Source organism: Camelus bactrianus, chromosome 10 (assembly GCF_048773025.1).
Source record: "Camelus bactrianus isolate YW-2024 breed Bactrian camel chromosome 10, ASM4877302v1, whole genome shotgun sequence".
Lineage (NCBI taxonomy): Eukaryota > Metazoa > Chordata > Mammalia > Artiodactyla > Camelidae > Camelus > Camelus bactrianus.
In genome coordinates, this window is record NC_133548.1 from 50,713,499 (window position 1) to 50,733,869 (window position 20,371).

Consider the following 20,371-nt stretch of genomic DNA (forward strand, 5'->3'; position numbering starts at 1 on the left):
TGCTAATTATGGTTTTGAAATACAACTTTTGTATTTGTATTACCCAGATCTTAAAATCCATGACCTTTTAACATATACTTAGTTCAATTTAATTTCTTTAAACAAGTAAACAGAAAAGCAGCCAACATCAGGAGTCCAGACCTTTCTTTTGAGCTACAGATCTATATTTCTAGTTGCCTGATTGACATTTCCACTTGACTGTCTCACAGAAACCTCAAACTCAACATATTGAAAATTGTTCTTGTAATTTTCTCAGTTTTGATAATCTCAGTAAATTGTACTACCACCAACTGAAGTGTTTAGGCAAGAAACTTGGGAGTCATCCTTGGCATTCATGAATCATTCTTCTGCCTCACCTTTATGTCAAATAAGTTACAAATCCCTGTTTATTTTACTTCCTAAATATTTCTCAAGTCTGTTCACATATGTCTAGTCCCAATTTTGCTACCTTAATCCAAATAGCAACTTTGCTTAGTCTGACTTCTGTAACCTCCTAGCTAATCCTCCCACGTCCATGCTTTTTCCCTTCAGAGCACTCTCCACATGTACCTGATCTGGCACCAAATATTTATACTCTATTAGTCAGCTCGGGATGCCATGATAAAATACCATAGACTAGGTGGCTTAAACAATAGTCATTTATTTTTCCATAGTTCTGGAGGCTGGAAGTCCAAGACCAGGGTGTCAGCATGGTCAAGTCTGGTGAGACCTCTCTTCCTGGCTTGCAGACAACCATCTTCTCGCAAGCTCTCTCTTGTCTTTTCTTAGAAGGGCAGTAATGCCATCGTGAGGTCCCTACCCTCATGACCCCATCTAACCCTAATTACCTCCCAAAGTCACCATCTCCAAATACCATCAGATTGTGGGTTAGGCCTTCAACATAGGAATTTAAGTCTGACACAAGCATTCAGTCCATAACAACTATGTTTTCTTATCTTCTGGATTCTTGAAGCTCTTGCATTTGAGTCCTCAGTGATTAGTGAGAGTGTGCCCCTCCCAGCGATAGCCAATTCTTAGATAGAGCAAACAACTCATTCTGGACTGTGCCCTTCATATGCTCAATCCAGAGCCCATACTCTAAACCACACTCCAGCTGGCAGTATTCCTCTGCCCTAATCACCTCAGGGCCAGGTACCAGATAACTAGAGATAGCTCCTGTACCCCAGAGCCCGCTGAAGTTACTCAAGTTAGCCACTCCTATACCTGCTTATCCTCCCTTGCCTTGCCTTTCTCATGAAAACTGCAATTAAACAGTCTCACCCACACTTTCCCCTTGCTCCTTCTGCCTCCTGACTGACCCTGGTGCTTTCCCATGTGACCCTGTGTGGCGTGGCACGTTCCTTCATCTTGGGGACTGTGAAGACAAACTATCTTTTCAGTGGCAGTCATCTCCTGATCTGTTGGCCTCACTGTACCTGAATAATATTTATATATATAAAATGAAACTTAGATTTTAAAACACACCACCATCACTGCTATGGACTGAATTGTGTCCCTTCAGAAATCACATGTTGAATCCCTAATCCCCAATATGACAGTATTTAGAGATGAGGCCTCAAGATGGTAATTAGTTTAGATGAGGTTATGAAGGTAGTGTCCTCATGATGGGATTAGTACTCTTATAAGAAAATCCAGAGAACTCCCCTCCGTCCCCATCTCTCTCTCCTTCCCCCTCTCCCTCCTCCTCTTTCCCTCATCCCTAATGTGAGGATACAGCAAGAAGGCAGCCATCTGTAAGCCAAGAGGGCCCTCACCAAGAACCAAATCTGCCAGCACAATCCTCTTGGACTTCCTAGCCTCCAGAACTGTGAGAAGCAAATGTCTATTGTTTAAGCTGCTCAGTCTGTGGCATTTTGTTATAGCGCTTCAAGCTGATGAAGACAGTTACAGTTTAAACCTTTTCAATGACTTACCATTGCTTTTAAGATAAAATTAAGAATCTTTTAAGGCTAAAACATTTTGCCTGATCTGTCTGCTGCTTATCTCATAAGCCTCATTTTATATCCCTTTTTATCGCTAATTTGGCTTCAACCACATTGAGCTTCTTTCCAGTTCTTCAGATTCCCTTCCTACTGCAAGACCTTTGCACATGCTGTTTCCACTGCTGAGAGTTCTCATCTTCCCCTCATACCTCTTCACCCTAATCATGCATGCATATTTTTCAGGTCTCAATGTATATGTCACTTCTTCAAGGACAATTTTTCACAGTTCCCTTTTTTATGGTCATAGTACTCTGCACTTTTTCTTCATGCACTTATAATTATAGTTAAATATTTATTTGTGCCATTAACTGTTTAATGTCTCTCTCTCCTGCACCATGATAGCAAGGACTGTCTTATTTCCAGCACATAGCATAGTACCAGGCACATAGTAAGTGCTTAATAAATATTTGTTGAATCAATGAATAAAGAATGGCAGCAATTATTTCAGCTGCTGTTCATAGACTAAATGTATAGGCCCATGGAATAATACAGAGAAAGTAGATCTTTTAATGCCCCACCCTCCAAATATGTGGATAGCAGATCCCCAAAAATGGGTCACTTGAGAACCTCAGTACATTGTGGAGAGGCCATATAGTGAGAGATATTTTCCTAATGTATGAAAAATGAAATACAATAAAAATGCAAAAGATGTTTAGTGTAAAGCCAATAGATCCTTGTTCAAAACTTTAAAGGATACTCTACTATATGGTAAACTTTATGTCACAATACTATGCCAGTTTTTTGAACATTTAAATGTGATTCAAGTGAAAGGTTTTGGAGGCAACACAATATGGAAGAGTCCATTTAAAATCTGGCTCTGTTGTTTATTAGCATTGCGATCTTAGACAAAGTACTTAAACTGTCTGAGCCTTAGTGTTCTCATCATGGAATGGAGATAATAGTTCCTACCTTAGAGTTGTGACAATAAAATGAAATAATGAATGTGAAACACTTAATCATAAAACTTTGCCTAAATGCTGCCATTCTCATTATTCCAATAAATTATTAGAATATAGCATTTTGCATAAGTTCTCTTCCTTCTTCCTAGAATGCCTTTCTTTGCCATCCCATTTCGTTTCCTGCCGCAGCCGTCTCTGGCTTCTTTCTGCCCCTTTTGTTGGAGTCTTTACTCTGTATTTAGTAGTATATTTTTCTTTTGGTCTGCCTCACTAGGTAGAGGGTGGTGACTATGTCTTGTTTACATCATATCCTCATCTCCTAATGTGTTGTCTGGCACATAGTAGATATATTATTAAAGGATTAATTAAATGCATATCTAGTGAATAAATTCTATAGCATTGGTTTAAAGATTAGAAATAACCTATCTACAACACTTAGCTTAGTGTCTAGCTTATTGTTTAATATGTAATATCTATAGTTATTATTATTGCTAATAATAATATTATTAATTTTCTGAGACATACTGAGACATTACTTGGATTAACTAACTTACTTCCCCAGCCATTAGTATCTCTTCTGATGTAGATGAGTGGACATTTCATTTATCTTAAGTGTTATAGGATGGAAGAAAAATACAAAAGAATACTGATAGGACCTGTCATCTGTAGATGGTGAATATCATTCTTTCCTGGAGATATGTTATCATGGTTTGTGATACTGAAATATTCAAGCTATCCAGTGAGTCAGGCAGCCTACTTAGGTGCATACGTTAGCACAGACAGATGGATGGATAAGCTTATTTATTCAGAAACAATAAACTAAATATACACACTCAGAATATGTTATATGATGATAAATATATAAGAGAATTTAGTAAAAAATATTAGATAAGAGGTGTCTATCTTAATCATTCTGATGTTTTATTTTAGATTTACATAATAATTGCAGCTCTACAATATTCAAGTCATTTCTTTGTTTCTTATAGCTATTGGATGAACTCCCAATGATTTACAGCTGTTGTATATTTGTATACTGCATGTAAGTACATTTAAAATTCTTTTGCTTGATATGTTTTAAAACTCTTATTTGCTTCATAGAAAATTAAGTAATATAACTAATCCAGTTTTATTAGTAAGAGATTGTAGTAGTGCAGAAGATTATAACTTTTGTGATCTCAATGTAGAGTAAAATCTCTGGAAAGTTATAATAATGTTGTTTATGAACTTTTATGATCTCAAACCTTATAGCCAGTTTAGATAGACTTATTTAAATTGCATAATTTGCCTTTCCTTGAGTTATGAATATATAAAAATTTAGATAAAGATTTAAATTTTATGCCATAATAACATTTACCTACTTTCTACCTGTAATTGTGCTAGGCAGTATACCAAGTCATCTCTAAATTCTCAGAATTGTGCACAACAAATGGGTATTGTCCCGTTTGATGAAGTGAAGCACAGAGAGAATTAGTAACTTGTTTACGTATGCAAGCAGAGCTTATGCTTAGGTGACTGGCTTAAGGTCATGCAGTTAGTATGTGTCAGAGTTGGAAACTGAACTACAAGTTTAATAACCTTAACCTTTAAAGTACACCTGTTCCCTAGTGCTAATACTTAAGACTTTTCTAAACTCCTTATGTGATATTATCTGATTCTTTTCAACATGATCATTCTTGTGGGCTCAATATCTTCTTCTTCTAAAGATACGTAAAAATCAATATACTTTGAAAAAACGTATTATTAAAAAGAGCTCATCAGAAACATTTTCTGTAAAGAGCCAGACAGTAATTATTTTAGGATTTGTGGGCCTGTGGTCTCTGTTGCAACTCTTCATCTCTGCTATTGTAGCGTGAAAATGGCCATAGGTAATATGTAAATCAATGGGTGTGACTGTGTTCCAGTAAGTTTTATTTATAAAAACAGGCTTAGGTTGAGAAATTCGTTCTTGTACTATAATTTGCTGCCCCTAATCTAGAAAAATATTTTCAGATGAGCTCTTTTTAATGTCAGCAAGTCACAGAATTAAAGGTAAAAGAGATCTTAGTGCTAGCAAAGAGATCCCTAGTGCTAACACTTAAGATTCTCAGAACCTTTATGTGTTGGTTATCTGATTCTTTTCAATATGATCACCATTACTTTCCAACTACCTTTCTTTACAGATAAGGAAAAGGAGTTGTGTCCAGTTCCTGTTAATTAGTAAACTGAGATAACTCTCTTGCTGCTTGTATTAACTATAGGCTCAAAGGTTGGATACTTAAATAATAGCCAAGTATATGTTCATATTTCCTTAATCACTGAATGTTTCCTGTGTGTCAGGCTATCACAGTGACTAAGTGTATGGAAAAAAGCTTTTATTCCTTCACGCAAGTTCACAGTCTGGATGGGGAGACATCTAGATAGAGACAATGGTAATAAAGTGCTATTTTCTATGATGGTGTGCCTTAGTCAGGGTTCATTCATTCCAAGATGTGGAAACCTGTGTAAACCAGTTGATTTAAGAAAGATTTATTTATTGTAAAGACACAAGGGAATTATATGGCACCCAGTAGCTTGAAGTACAGCTTACTAGAACTCGAAAGGCAGCTTCTCTCTCCCTTCCTCTTTTCTCCATTCCTTCCTCCCCACATGGCTTCAAGTCTATATCTGCTTTATTTTTCTCTTCCTGTGGATCACTCCTCTGCTCACTTATTTACTTCAAGTTAGCTTCCCAAATAAAAGCATCAGACTAAGTCCATATGGCTTTATACTTTTTGACTCTCTACGCTTGATTCAGTCTCTCGCTCCCAAACTCCAAATTTTCAGAAGAGAGCCTCTCATTGGCCCAGTTTAAGTCAGGTGTCTGCTCCTGGTCCCCACAGCCTCTTGGAGGCTCTAGGCAGTGTGGGTTCTCTAAAATGAGAGTGTGGGTGAGAGGAAATGATGGGCAGAGGGGCATGTATACAGTGGTAAAATAGTGTTCTATTTGTTTTCCTAGTTATATATTCTAAAGCAAGTTTTTTTTTTTCTCTTTTCTTTTTAAGGTTTGAATGTTTCAAGGTGAAGAACTCTGTAAACTACCATCTGCTTTTTACCTTAATTCTATTTAGTTTAATAGTAACCACAGTAAGTCATTTTTTGTTTCTAACAGATTAAGCATGTGAACTAACCATTTATGGAGTTTGATACATTTTGCTTCCATTGTTTGCTTCATGCTGTTCAAACTGAAATATTTCTACACAAAACTTACAGATATTTCCTTTGTTTCCTGTTTAGGTGTTATTTCTCAACAAAAAGTTGGAACAACTTTTAAAAACATCTGGCTTTTTTTTTTTTTTTTTTTTTACAAGAGGGGGGAACGTCAAAAGGCAGATATTTAGTAGCAATGGAAAAAAATTAACTTTTCCTCCTATTTGTTAAAAAAAAAGAGAGAGAGATTGGCTCTGCTCTGTTGGGCCTAGTGTCACTATTACAATGGTTAACCTTTTCCAAATAGAGTGAGCTAGCTGATCACTTCTGATCCTACCCTAGTGTTTTTTTTCCTCAAGTGAATTACATTTTGTATTGAGATATTCATCTCAACAAACTTTTATCACATAGCATATCAGGCAATAGAAAAATACAAAGATGACTAAGAAGTGGTCGCTATGCTTGAGGAGGGCATTCTAGAAGGGAAGTCAAAAATGTAAACAGAATTGTATCAAAAGATGATAATTGCAATAATAGAGGTAAAAACTAGATATATGATGATGAAGTAAAGGAAGATTACTGGAGATTGAGTAGGTCAAAGAAAGCTGCAGAAAGGTACACTTGAGCTGGGTTTTAATTGATGATTAGGGGTTCACCAGGCCCCTAGGTAAGAGTGTTGTGAAGCACTTTTAAATAGACCATTACATTGTCCACAGGCATAGAATCTTGGAACACATAGTGAACTATCATTTTTAAGTGCTTAGTATGTGCCAGATACTGTACTGAGTACTTTACATTTATTTTCTCATGAAATCATCACCGTCAGTGGAATTGGGAGAGATTTAATATGCCTGGATCATATGTTAAGTAGTGAGGAATGAATGAGTCTAGCAAATTAGACAAATATCAGATTATAAAGACCCTTGTACTTGTTTAAGCTTGGATTTTATCTTCAAGGTAGCATGGAACCATTAACTGGTGTAAAGTAGAGGAAAAGCATAATTAGATATGTGTTTTATAAAGATTTGATTATGGAGGATGGATTAGAAGAGTATGAGACTAGACCTCAGGAATTTTGCATTTGCTGAGGCAAGATATGAGACTTAAACTGAAGTAAAATAGCTGTCATAAGTAATCCATAGTACTTGTGACCCCTTAAGTAGGAAGGCATAGGAATGGAGTAAAAAGAAAGAATTGTCTAGAATGATTCCTCGTTTGTGGCCTAGTTGTCAGGATACATAGTAGGTCCTTAACCAAGACAGGAAACTTGGAGGATGAGCAGATTTTCCAGGAAAGATAATGAGTAGGTTTGTGTCATGGAGTACGGGTAGGGTAAAGTTCAATTTAGAATGTGCTGAGGTTGAGGTGCTTGATATTAATGTTACCATAGCCTTAACAAGTAGGCTGAGCTGAAGATGTGGATTTGGGAGTTGTCACGTCATGGGTAGTAGTAGAAATGCAGGAATCGATGAACTGGCACACACATAGCATGGACCATTATGATGACCAAAGGTACAACCCTATGGAACACTGTTTTTTTTTTTCACAGCAATAAAAAAAATAATATACATATATGATATTGTACCCTAAAAGTTACAGTTGATTTGTCTGTTTGACATTTAAAGCCTGTCAGTATACAAATTCTTTCTAAGATAAAATCAGGATATCTCATTTTATAATGCCTAAGTATTTCAGTAAGAATCATCATCTTAAATAAGAATTTAAATTGATACATTTAAGGTATACCACGTGATGATTTGTTACACATATACATAGTGAAAAGATTACTACAGTCTGGCTCATTAACATATCTTCTCACATAGTTACTTATTTTTCTGTGTGACGAGAGCACCTAGATGAAAGCATCTCCTCTTATAGTAAGCTTCCAGAATTCAGGTCAGAGTTTTTAACTATGGTCATCATGCTGAACATTCAAACACTGACCACTTGAGAGCCAGGTGAAAGAAATGGAGCCAGAAAAGGAGGCTGATAATAAGTAATCAGAGATGTAAGAAAATCAGGAACACCTGATGTCACAGAGTACAGCAAGATTTCTATAAGGAGGAACAGTGTCAGTTTCCTCTGAGAGGATGAATAAAATGAAATTGAAAGTTTGACCCATAAAAATTTCAGCTAAAAGACCAAGTAACCTTAATGAGGGTGCTGTCAGCCACAGATAGATGGAGGTAGGAGCTAGATCTCAGTCAGTTGAGAAGATGAATAGGAGATTGAAAGAGCATAAATACTCAATTATGTTTCCACATTGCTCTGAGTAGTGCTTTGCATAAATACATACTCATTAATCATGAAAGAATCCTGGAATTTCAGAGGTGAAAGGAAGTCTCGTTACTATATAAAAGAAGAGATTAATGTCCAGAGAATTGCAGTGACTTGCCTGGCCAACCAAATTATATGGTGAATTGATGGTTGTGAGCTGGTCTTGAGATGAGTTAAGGCCGTGGGACCCAAGGCCACGACTAGAGCATTGAGATGAGTTACAGCCGTGGGACCCAAGGCCACGATCAGAGCATGTTTATAGTATGCAGTAAATAATTGCTCCACACATGCGTCAATTATATAAGATTTAGAACAAAGAAAATAGAAGTACGCATGTGCTAGAGATATTCTGTAAGCCTAAAGAACAAAGAAACTCAGACCGCGCATGTGCTGACAGAAAACAGATAAAAGCAGGACAGGTGCATCATAGGCGCGCACCTCCCTGTGGCAATAAAGTGTTGTTAACCCCATGGTGTCTCCAGCTGAAGTCTGTCCGGCAGTATGGCAACTCCTCGTGCATTTTTTTGTTTGGGCCGCTCACCTCCTAGAACCCCACATCAGCCTCCCTCAGCTGACAATGGTAAAGATTAGACCCCCTTCGTAAATTGAGAACTGATATGGTTGGAAACATAGGCTTGGGAGTCAGTCAGATCTGAGTTTGGACCAATACTTACTGAATAACTGTGGGACTTTGGGCAAGTTACTCAATCTCTCTTTGCCTTAGTTTTCCTCATATGCAAAATGAAAATGATAATAGCATACATTTCATATTAGTTGTGAGAACTAATACCTGGCTCATATTAAGGACTCTAATTCTTCTGCCTTTAAAAATATGCCTTTAAGAGGCATGCCCTTCTGCATTTCTTTTTTTTTTTAGTAACAGTGAGACTCTCAAATTATATAAAGGAAAATTAGTATTTTGAAATAAATTTCAGAGATTAAAAGCATTCTGCTTTACTAAGTTTAGAGTTATACATATAATAATGTCGCTCATACAGCTTACTAGTAAAGCTCTGTGAATGCTTAAAGGAATAAATCTGCTCTTGTTGTAATGAGGGTAGGAACTTCCTCTAGGAATAAGAAGTTCTGTAGCCAAATTATAAAATTACATAAAATTTGTTAGATCAGCACTACCTTAAATGAGAATATAGAGATGTATAAGAACAGTTCTTGCTGCCAAAAAAGATTATTGCCTTGGAGGGGACAGAAACAAATTAATAAATGCCATAAAGTTTATACATGGACAGTCAGGGTAGAAGGGAGGATGAGTGGCAGATTCTGCATTTAGAGAAGGAATCAGAAAAGGCTTCAAGAAAGCACTATAGTTGGAGCTGAATCTTGAAAAATGAGGATTTCTGAACAAAATAAAAAGCATAAAACTAGCATATTTGGGGTAGCACTATGCTTTCTGGAGCCTAGGATGAGAAAGAGACAAGAGAAGAGGAATAGGCCAACTAGCAAGGCAGGAGCAAGATCATGGAAAGCTTTGAAATTTGGATTTTGTCTTTAAGTGATGGGAGTCATTTCAGGGTTATGATTTAAATTTTGATTCCTCTCTACCATGTCATTTTAAAGGTGTACTCTTGTCAGACAATAAATGCGTGCAATAAGTAGGCATTGAACTTAATCACCCATGTGACATCGGCGCCTAAAACTAGGGTTTATGTAACTAGGAATACATCTAGGTGAGTGAGTTAGAGGTTTTCGGAAGCAGAAGAAAGGATAAGAAATTTGTTGTGAATGTTTATTAGCACCTATTATGTGCTAGACAGTTGCACATATTTTAGCTTATTATTGCTTACTGTTATTCCCATTCTCCAGATAAGGAAAAATGAGTAGGAAGTCAGTGGCAGAGTTTGAAATTTAACTCTTGTCACCAAGTCCAGCATTCTTGCTACTGTAGAGTAGAGCAGATGTGCTGCAGCGATTATCAGCATAACCTCCTCAGCCCTCATGAGTGTCTGTGCTTCTCTGGCCCTCCTTGATGTTGATACAGAGGCCAAGAGGCTAGAATAATCCCTAACAGCTTTAAAACATTTAGTTTACCATGATAAAGCTAGCACCGGAGCAGTGCCACATGTAGGTATTAGCCCCTTCGTGGTATGCCACCTAATCTGATTGGTTTTATGTGGCTTGAGTCAGATCTAAGAAGCAAGACTAGGGAAGCAGAAGAGATTTGAGATTTGCAGAGTAGTTGGAATAGGTTTTCTTTCCCCTTCATAATGCATTTCATTCACATATGTTTTTGTTAATATTTTTCAGGTTTACCTTAAGGTAAAGGAGCCTATATTCCATCAGGTAATTTTTAAAAATTATTACACATTGGATTATTTAACCTGCCTTCTATTTTCCTTTTCTAGTAAATTATATGCATATACAACTTCTGAAAATGAAATGTTAAATGTTTTGGGGAGTAACAGTGTTTAAAACAGGGATTGCAAATTCAAGTTCCTACAGGAGCCAGATGTAGGTGACAGGAATATACCAAGAACAACCAGTGCCCAGGCCCAGCTGGCTGTTGGTAGACAGTCATTCAGGTGCAGCACTGCTCTCATAAGCAGAAAAAAAACAGGAAGCATTAGGCACATGCACATATAAACATTATTTTTATGACATTATTTTCTAGGAAAGATAGGGGGAAAATATTCTAGGAATTTTCAGTCTAATATACATTTTAGTTAGTTTTTTTCAAGTAGGAGGTTATTTCCATCAAGGGAAACAAACATAGGAAACTTTAATGTAAGAAATGATTTAAGTGCATCCTAGAGTGAAACCAGAGTGAAATAAAGTGTCAAACCCTAAATAAAGAGAGCTATTGTTTGTTGAGAGCTATGATGTGCCTGTCATTCTGCTCATTACTGCATTGACTCTAATCTCCCCAGTAGTCCTACAAATTAGGGATTATTGTCTACATTTTAAGGGAAATGAGCTCAGAAATATTAGGTAATTTGCCCAGGGTTACACAGTTATTAAGGGACAGAGCCAGGATTGTAACTAGATTTGTTTGACTCTTGTCAGTATTCTTTTAACAAACTAGCAAACAAACAAAAATAAGTAAGTATGCAGGCGTACATTTCAGGAAGATTAGAAGCCTTCTACTTTTAGAATATTTTGTGCTTATAAAGAAAAAAAAAGTTGCTGTAACTTTTAAAACTTATAGTAGACAATAATCATCTGAAATCTGTTTTTTGAAATAAATTCCAGATCCATATAATTGTGCCTTGCTGTTTCACAGGTCAGCTGAGTAGGTGTACTAATGTAGATATTATGGGGGAGGACATTCTCACTTTCCTGTTTATTATAGCTTGAAATGGTTTCATTATGTAGTTACCCCTTTATTAGAAAGATTTGTTGACACAGTGTAAAAAAATGAAGTAAGTTTATTTATGTGGAAAATACTTCAGTTTTTATAAATTTCTTGTTTGCCTTTATAAGAAAGAAAAATCATAACCACAAAAAAGAAAACTTGGAAATTTGAGTTACTTTTTCTAAGTTTATGACCATCAATTTTCCATTTTGTGTTTTAGACCCATTTGATACTATGGTTATATAATAGAAGTAACAAACTACTCATAACTTCCCATGCTGCAATTCTCATGTTTTTCCAGTCATAAATATCTTCTTCTCTGTATATAGGGAAGATGCACAGATACCTGTATATGCTGATAGGAAGGGACGCAGTTGAAAATTTATAGTTATGGCTTATATCCTAGGACTTAGATATCAGGATAGGGAAGTGAAGAGGTAGGGGAATGCTAAGTTGAAGTAGATAAGCAATCTGAAAGTAGGACATTCATTCATTCAACAGATGTTTACTGTGTACTTTCTCAGTACCAAATTCTGAGCTGGAAGTTGGAAATGAAAAGGCAGAAGAGCAAAGACTTTTGAGATCTAAAGTCAGACAGACCTGAATTCAAACCAGTCTCTCCACTTAACTTACTGTATACTCTGGATAAGTTACTTCTTTGAGCTTTGGTTTCCTCATTATTCAACAGATACTTTCTAAGTGCCTTCAATATGCCAGGTGCTGTACTTGGCTCAGAAGATATACTAGTGAATGAAATAATGAAGTCCCTGCTCTTATAGCGCTCAACAGACTGCATCTCTAAAGTTGGTATAGTAATCTTCTAAAGTTATCTGAGTATTAAATGAAAAAATGCATATAAAACTTTAGCACATATTAGACACTCAGTAAATGTTAACTAATCTTAATATACAAAGGCACATAAGACATGGCTGCTGGTCTCAAGGAACTCACTGGTCAGGAAGATTGACTTACAAAACAATGTTTGCAGTGTATATGTTTTGTAATAGATACGTAAAAGCTGTGCTAATGAAGACGAGCAGTCTTTCTGCTTACGTGACTCAAAATAAGACTACAAAATACATCTATTGTGTATAGCTGAATTATTACTTACTCTAGTATTGAAAAACAAGGAAAGTTGCCCACTATTTTGATACAATAGTATTTCTCTCTACTTTGTAAAGCTTTTTTGAAGAGGCCTTTACCTCAAATGTCTAATCTAGAATATCCTATGCTGATCTGTTAAGTAATTAGAATTACTCAGTTCTATTTATATTTATGCCTTGAAAAAAAAAAAGTACCCCTAATTATTTTCTGGGTATCATTCTTAAGAGAACTGCTTTTTTCTGAGAATCTTCTAATTATCAAAGCTTGGAGTATTGCTTTCATTCTTTCATATAACTCTTGGTATTCTTATGCCCAGAAACTTAGAAAATTGTTTTGGAATTTATGATAAGAATTACAATAACTTTCTAAGTATAATGGGAAAGGAAGGAAAAGCAATGTAATCTAACCTAAAGGAGCTCTGGCTTGAGACTGGAATCTAAATTTCTTACCACTTTGATTTCTTGAAGCTTGGAATCTCAATTTCTTGCCACTTTCTTATCAATAGAATAATTTCTTGCTGTACCTATTAATCAATTTCTTCATCTGTAAAATGTTCAAAACAAGGAAAGATATTATTTCACAAGGATAATGTAAAAATAAGAGGATGCAAAGCACAAGGCAATAAACATAATAGTACAGTGTGGTACTAAAAGTACATATTAAGACGTAGGATGACGTGCATAAATTTCTGCCTATGATGATCATGGAAAGCCTCCAAAAGGAGATATTTGAGTTGGGCCTAGAGAGATAAGTAGTGATAGCACAATTAAAAATATCTGTCACAACAAGGATGATTGTCTTGCAAATCAGATTAGCTTCCTGAGGGGGAATATAGTGATAACAGTTCTACTTGACTGTATTAAATCCACAGTGATCCAAACATCTCCCAAAGAGAACCAAATGCTATTTGTTTAACTTGATGGCCTTGCAACAAGGATAATACTCAAATCGCATAGCTGCCACATTCGATATCTTAAGGAGGAGAAATAGAAGAAAAGCGTACACGAGGACAGATTAAAAGAACGTTTAAGAAGATAGTGAACCCTCTTAAAGCAACTAATTGACAAATCAGTAATTGAATATCACAGATGAGATCTCATCTAATGTCTCAAAGAATACTGTTGCTTAAAATCTTGCCAAAGTAGATGTCTTCTAAAAATTGTTTCTAGATACAACATACTGGTGTTTCGTTACTGTACAACATATCGGTATTTCATTACTGCCCCTTCCATTTTTTTTCTAATTTGACCCTCAAGGTTTGCAAGAAAGAACACACTATGTAAACAATTTGAAAAACAGGAACTTAAGCAGGCTTATTTAAATTTTATTCTATTCTGTTTCTTTGTGCCATTTTATTACAAATTAGGTTTGTAAGGAAACTATTACGTAAGTACACTTGGAAAAGAAGCTGACATTTTTTAGTATTTACTATGTGCTGAGTATTGTATATTCTTTCATACAGTTTATATAAATTGACTCACTCATTATCTTACTAAAATATCAACAAACCTATTTAGGAATTATCTTCATTTTTTAGGTGAGATAACTGAGAGTCATAAAGGTTAAGTAATTTGCCCAGTGTTTCTCAACTAGTTAGTTACTGAAATTGATCCCAGGTCTTTTTTATTCCAAAGCCCCCATATTCCTTTTATAATATGGTATGCCACTATTACAGATACTTTGGAATCTAATATATCAGAAAGATCTATTTTTAAAAGGAGTGAAAACTGCTATTTAGATTTTAGTACAGTAATGAATTTAGAAAAAAAATGTGAAGACTGACTGTAAACTTACGTATAGCTATGCTTTCTTTTAAGTAAACTTGAATTCAGTTATCAATGTTAAAAACTTCCCAAAGTCAAATATAAGTGAAGTACTTCGAGGATGATAAAAAAAAAAAAAAAAGATTAAGTAATTTTTATAGAAGGATTTCAGGAGAGCTTCACACAGGAGATGACATTTGAGCAGGATTTGACCATGGAACTTTTATAGAATGTCTCTTAATATCTCTCAGCACAGTAGCATTTTGGGGGATATTGTTGGGGAAATCCTGTCCTAAATACGAGATAGATCTTGCAGAACATGAGATGAGAAAGAAGACTGGAACTAAATTGTGAATCACTGGTTGTCAGGCTAACGTTTGGATCTTACGCTTTTGCCATTGACAGAAGCATAACATTATAAGATCTATTTCAGATAATTCTGGCAGTTTTATGTAGGTTGGATCAGAAGGCTATATTTTATGGGCAGATTTTAAACCAATTCTGAATATCTATAAGAACTGTTTTTACCAGTAGGCCACATTGCCTTAGGAGATACGTTTTATAGTTATAAAGTAATATCTATATTTAGCTTATTACAGTTTAAATTATCATTTAATTATGTAGGAAGCACCAACCTTTTAGCCTTATTGTGAGAATAACTTAACTCCCAAAATAAAATGCCTCTTACATCCCTACTTTGACTGTAATTATAGAAATAAACCATAGTCATCTAGTTCAACCTCTTCATTTTACAAATGGGAGTCCAAGACCAAGATAGCTGAGGTGACTTGTTCAAGATTATATAGTAAGGCAGTAATCAGGTGGTAGAAAAATCTAGGTCTCCCAATTACGGCCCTTGACTTTTTCTGTTAGAGATTCTCTCTACTATGGGCAGTTGATTGTCATATAATGAGTAAATCCATTATAAACTGCAAATGCCTAAATCCCATTACCTATCACCATGATAGGTTCCCAATTACTAGGGCTTTATCACAAATCCCTACCTCATCCTCACCCTGATAAACTGTTTTTGACCACAGGTAAGCTGAGTGCCTTTCTCCTAGAGAGAAAGACTTGGGCATTTGAAAAGGAAACTAATAACTATTCTAGAGGGTTAGTATGGAATTCTTTATTTATTGTTTAAGTATTTTTTATTTTTAAACAATATCAAACTTATAGAAACATTGCAAGAACAATACAAAGAACTTTTTCCCCGGAACCACTTGAAAGTATATTGTCAACATGTTGGAGCGTGATAACTTATGATAGAGTCTACTAGACTTCTCCATTGTAAAGTTATTCTCTGTCCTTTCATTATTAATAAGAACTTTGTAGAAAAATATTCTGTTGCTTATGAAAATATTTGTAATTATATTTTTTAGTTAAATCATTTTTTAATTGAAGTATAGTTTATAATGTATTGATTTCTGATGTACAGCATAGTGATTCAGTTACATGTGTGTGCGTGAGTGTGTGTGTGTGTGTGTGTGTGTGTGTATTCTTTTCATTTTCTTTTTCATTATAGGCTATTACAGATACTGAATATAGTCCCCTGTACTATGCAGTAGGACCTTGCTGTTTATCTATTTTATATATAGTAGTTAGTATCTACAAATCCCAAACTCCCAATTTATCCTTCCACCAGCCCCTTTCCCCATTGGTAACGACAAGTTTGTTTTCTATATCTGTGAGTCTGTTTCTGTTTTGTAAATAAATGCAATTGTCTCATTTTTTTTTAGATTCCACATATAAGTAATATCATATGGTATTTTTCTTTCTCTTTCTGGCTTATTTCACTTAGAATGACATTCTCCAGGTCCATCCGTGTTGCTGCAAATGGCATTATGTTGTCCGTTTTTATGGCTGAATAGTATTCCATTGTATAAATATACCACATCTTCTTTATCCAGTCATCTGTGGATGGACATTTAGGTTGCTTCCATGCCTTGGCTGTTGTAAATAGTGCTGCTATGAACATTGGGATGCATGTATCTTTTCAAATTAAGAGTTTCATCTGGATATATGCCCAGGAGTAGGATTGCTTGATCATATGGTAAGTCTATTTTTAGTTCTTTAAGGACTCTCTATCCTTTTTGCCATAATGGCTGCACCAAACTACATTCCCATTAACAGTGTAGGTAGGCTCCCTGTTTTCCACACCCTCCCCAGCATTTATCATTTGTGGATTTTTTAATGATGGCCCTTCTGACTGGTGTGAGAGGAGAAATTACAACCAACACCACAGACATACAAAAAACTCTAAGAAATTACTATAAACAACTATATGGCAACATATTTAACAACCTAGAAGAAATGGACAAGTTTCTAGAAACACACAGTCCACCAAAACTGAATCAAGAAGAAATAGATATACGCCCAGGAGAGGAATTCCTGGGTCATATGGTAAGTCTATTCCTAGTCTTTTGAGGAATCTCCATACTGTTTTCCAGAAGGAACCCTACTTCAAAATGACACCTGCAGCCCAGTGTTCATAGCAGCACTATTTACAATAGCCAAGAGATGGAAACAGCCTAAATGTCCATCAACAGTTGACTGGATAAAGAAGATGTGGTATATTTATACAATGGAATACTATTCAGCCATAAAAACGGACAACATAATGCCATTTGCAGCAACATGGATGCTCCTGGAGAATATCATTCTAAGTGAAGTAAGCCAGAAAGAGAAAGAAAAATACCATATGAGATTGCTCATATGTGGAATCTAAAAAACAACAAAAACAAACAAACAAACAAAACATAAATACAAAACAGAAACAGACTCACAGACATATAATACAAACTTGTGGTTGCCAAGGGGGCAGGGGGTGGGAAGGGATAGATTGGGATTTCAAAATATGGAATAGATAAACAAGATTATACTGTATAGCACAGGGAAATATATACAAGATCTTATGGTAGCTCACAGAGAAAAAAATGTGACAGTGAATATATATATGTTCATGTATAATTGAAAAATTGGGCTCTACACTAGAATTTGACACAGCATTGTAAAATTATTATAAATCAATAAAAAATGTTAAATTTATTTATTTATTTATTTTAAAAAAAGAAGAAATAGATAATTTGAACAGACTGATCACTAGAGATGAAATAAAATCAGTAATTAAAAAAACTTCCTTTAAACGAAAGTCCAGGACCAGATGGCAAACATACAAAGAACTTATACCAGTCCTTCTCAAACTCTTCCAAAATATTAAAGAGGAGGTAGCACTTCCAAACTCATTCTGTGAAGCCACCATTACCCTGATACCAAAACCAGGCAATGACACTATTAAAAAAGAAAATTATAGGCTAATATCTTTGATGAACATAGATGCAAAACTTCTTTAATATTCACAAACTGAATCCAGCAATATGTAAAAAAGATTATACACTACAATCAAGTTGGAGTCATCCCAAGTTTGGTTCAACATACACAAGTCAATCAATATGATATACCACATCAACAAAAGAAAGGGAAAAAAATCACATAATCATCTCAGTAGACACAGAAAAAAAATTGATAAAATTCAACATCCATTCAAGATAAAAATTTACCAAAATGGGTATAAAGGGAATATATATCCAAATAATAAAAGCTATTTATGGCAAACCCACAGCTAACATAATACTCTATGGTGAAAAGTTGAAAGCCCTCCCACCAACATCTGGAACAAGACAAGGATGCCCACTCTCACCACTTCCATTCAGCGTAGTATTGGAAGTCCTAGCCATAGTAATCAGACAAGAAAAAGAAATAAAAAGTATCCAGATTGAAAAGAAAAGGTAAAATTGTCACTATATGCTGATGACATGAAAGTATATATAGACACCCCTAAAGACTCCACACAAGAACTATGAGAGCTGATAAACTAATTCAGCAAGGTAGCAGGATACAAGATTAACGTACAGAAATCTGTTGCATTTCTTTATACCAACCATGAAATACCAGAACAGGAAAGTAAAAAAAAAAAAAAAAAAAAAAATCCCTTTTAAAGTCTCATCCAAAAAAATAAAATACTTAGGAATAAATTTGTTAAGTATTAAATTTTGAATTTATATATTTTTATCTCTGTGGATTCTTATATCCTTATTTTATGCAATGGGTTATGATTCATTAGTATCATTGTTTATTTTGGTGTACAAATTGTCTCAGATGTGGCCAGTGGAGTGGAGCACTTTCAAACTCATGTCTGTGTCCTTTTGATACGTTTCTATCATTCTTTAAGTACTTCTTACTTTCTGGCACAAGAAGATGTTCTTGGCTCATCTTGTTCTGTCCCTGTTCCAGACTTGATCTCCATGGACCCTGGTTTCTTTTAGTGGAGAATGGAATTTAGAAACCAGATCCAAGTGCTAGATAACTGACTACATATGTCTTTCCTCTGTTAGACTGAGTGCTTTGAGGTCAGGAATATTGTGTCTTTTCATCTTTGAACAGTGAATGCCTAGTCCAGTGGTTGTCACTTAGTTGATGTTCAGTAAGTACTTGGTGGAAAATAAACTGGTCGATTATTTGGAATTTCTCTCCATATTTTGGCTTAATCCAAGGAATAGACCATAAGGAATGAGTCATGGAGAATATTAACTCTGAAGAAATGCTGAAAGTCAGACTCCCTCATTATCAAAATAATTATTGTATATCTGCAGTTTCCAGAGTCCCATACTACAACCCCATCCCACTTAATTTGTCCTCTTTTACCTCCCAGTTTCATCTATTTTCAAATCTTTCCACTCAGGCATCTTAATGTCATATCATGGAACAAAAAAAATTGTTTTTCTGCTTTTTTCAAAATGCTTTAGTTTTCTTTCTACTAATAAAAATACAACCTGCTTTTTTCCTAGGCTATAGGATAAATACCAGGTCTCAGTTTACATACAGCATATTTCTAGGATGATTTAGTAGGGAGAAAACACTAATAATAGTTTTATAGTCTTTGGAGCTTTGAGACTGAAAAAATTATTAAATACAGAAAGATATGAAAAATTCTTGTAAAAATATTTTTAGCTGAAAATTATAAGGAGCAGGAAAGTATGTATTCTATTATCTTTTTTATTTTAAAAATGGCTAATGTTAGAATATGCACAGAAAAAAGTTTCAAAAATTATGTGGCAACCTCTAACTTCAAGAAAGTCTGGGAAATCAAGTTTTATAGCTGGGTATATTGCCAACCTAGTAAAATCAGTCTTCTATAAAGGTGGAGGAGAGAATAAATACTGAGTGGGCCACTAGCAGGGTCTGCCACAGATTCCTAGGGGAGAGTCAGAATGTATGGGGTAGAAGTGCTTGTGAAGAGAAGAAAATTAATTTGAAAAAGCCCCATTGTACTTCCAGGGTATAGGTTCCTATCCATCATTTGATGTGTTTAACATACTCCCTGAACAATCCGTTCCCCTTGACTTCTCTATGCTGATGATTCATAAATCTGTTTCTTTAGCTCAAGTTTTTTTTCCTAAGGTTTAGACCCAGATATCCAACTCCTGCTGGAGATCTCTACTTGCATACCTTACTGTCACCTCAAACTCTAAACAGAACCTGAAATGAAATCAACATTTTTATCCCCTATCTTTCTTATCTTTCTTTTTATATTTTCTTTAATCCAGTAAATAATTTCACCACAAACCTAACTGCCTAAGTCATAAACCACACCAAAATTGACTTTCCCAGCTTATAATAACTACCATATCAAATTAATTATCAGTCTAAGCTTTAAATATCTCCCTAATCTATCCATTTCTCTCCTTTATCATTGATACTATCATAGTTTAGGACTCATCTCTCACCTAGGTTATTGCAATACCTTGTCATAGGTCTGTATTCCATCAGTCTTTCCTCCCTCTAACTCATTCTCCACCCAACAAGACAGAGGTC

At 35.2% G+C, this 20,371-nt stretch overlaps 1 protein-coding gene across 5 annotated transcripts in view; it reads left to right on the forward strand.

The window, feature by feature from the left end:
- ACER3 (alkaline ceramidase 3) overlaps positions 1–20,371 on the forward strand; it is a 206,010-nt gene that overhangs the window by 148,892 nt on the left and 36,747 nt on the right. For all 5 annotated transcript variants that reach the window (XR_012509753.1, XM_074372704.1, XM_010973471.3 and 2 more), the window contains 3 exons: positions 3,868–3,920; positions 5,902–5,983; positions 10,586–10,621. Coding sequence is in view for 4 of the 5 variants with exons in the window: in XM_074372704.1 (XP_074228805.1) it covers positions 3,868–3,920; positions 5,902–5,983; positions 10,586–10,621 (171 nt within the window). In the remaining variant the exon portion in view is untranslated. The remainder of the gene's footprint in view (positions 1–3,867; positions 3,921–5,901; positions 5,984–10,585; positions 10,622–20,371) is intronic.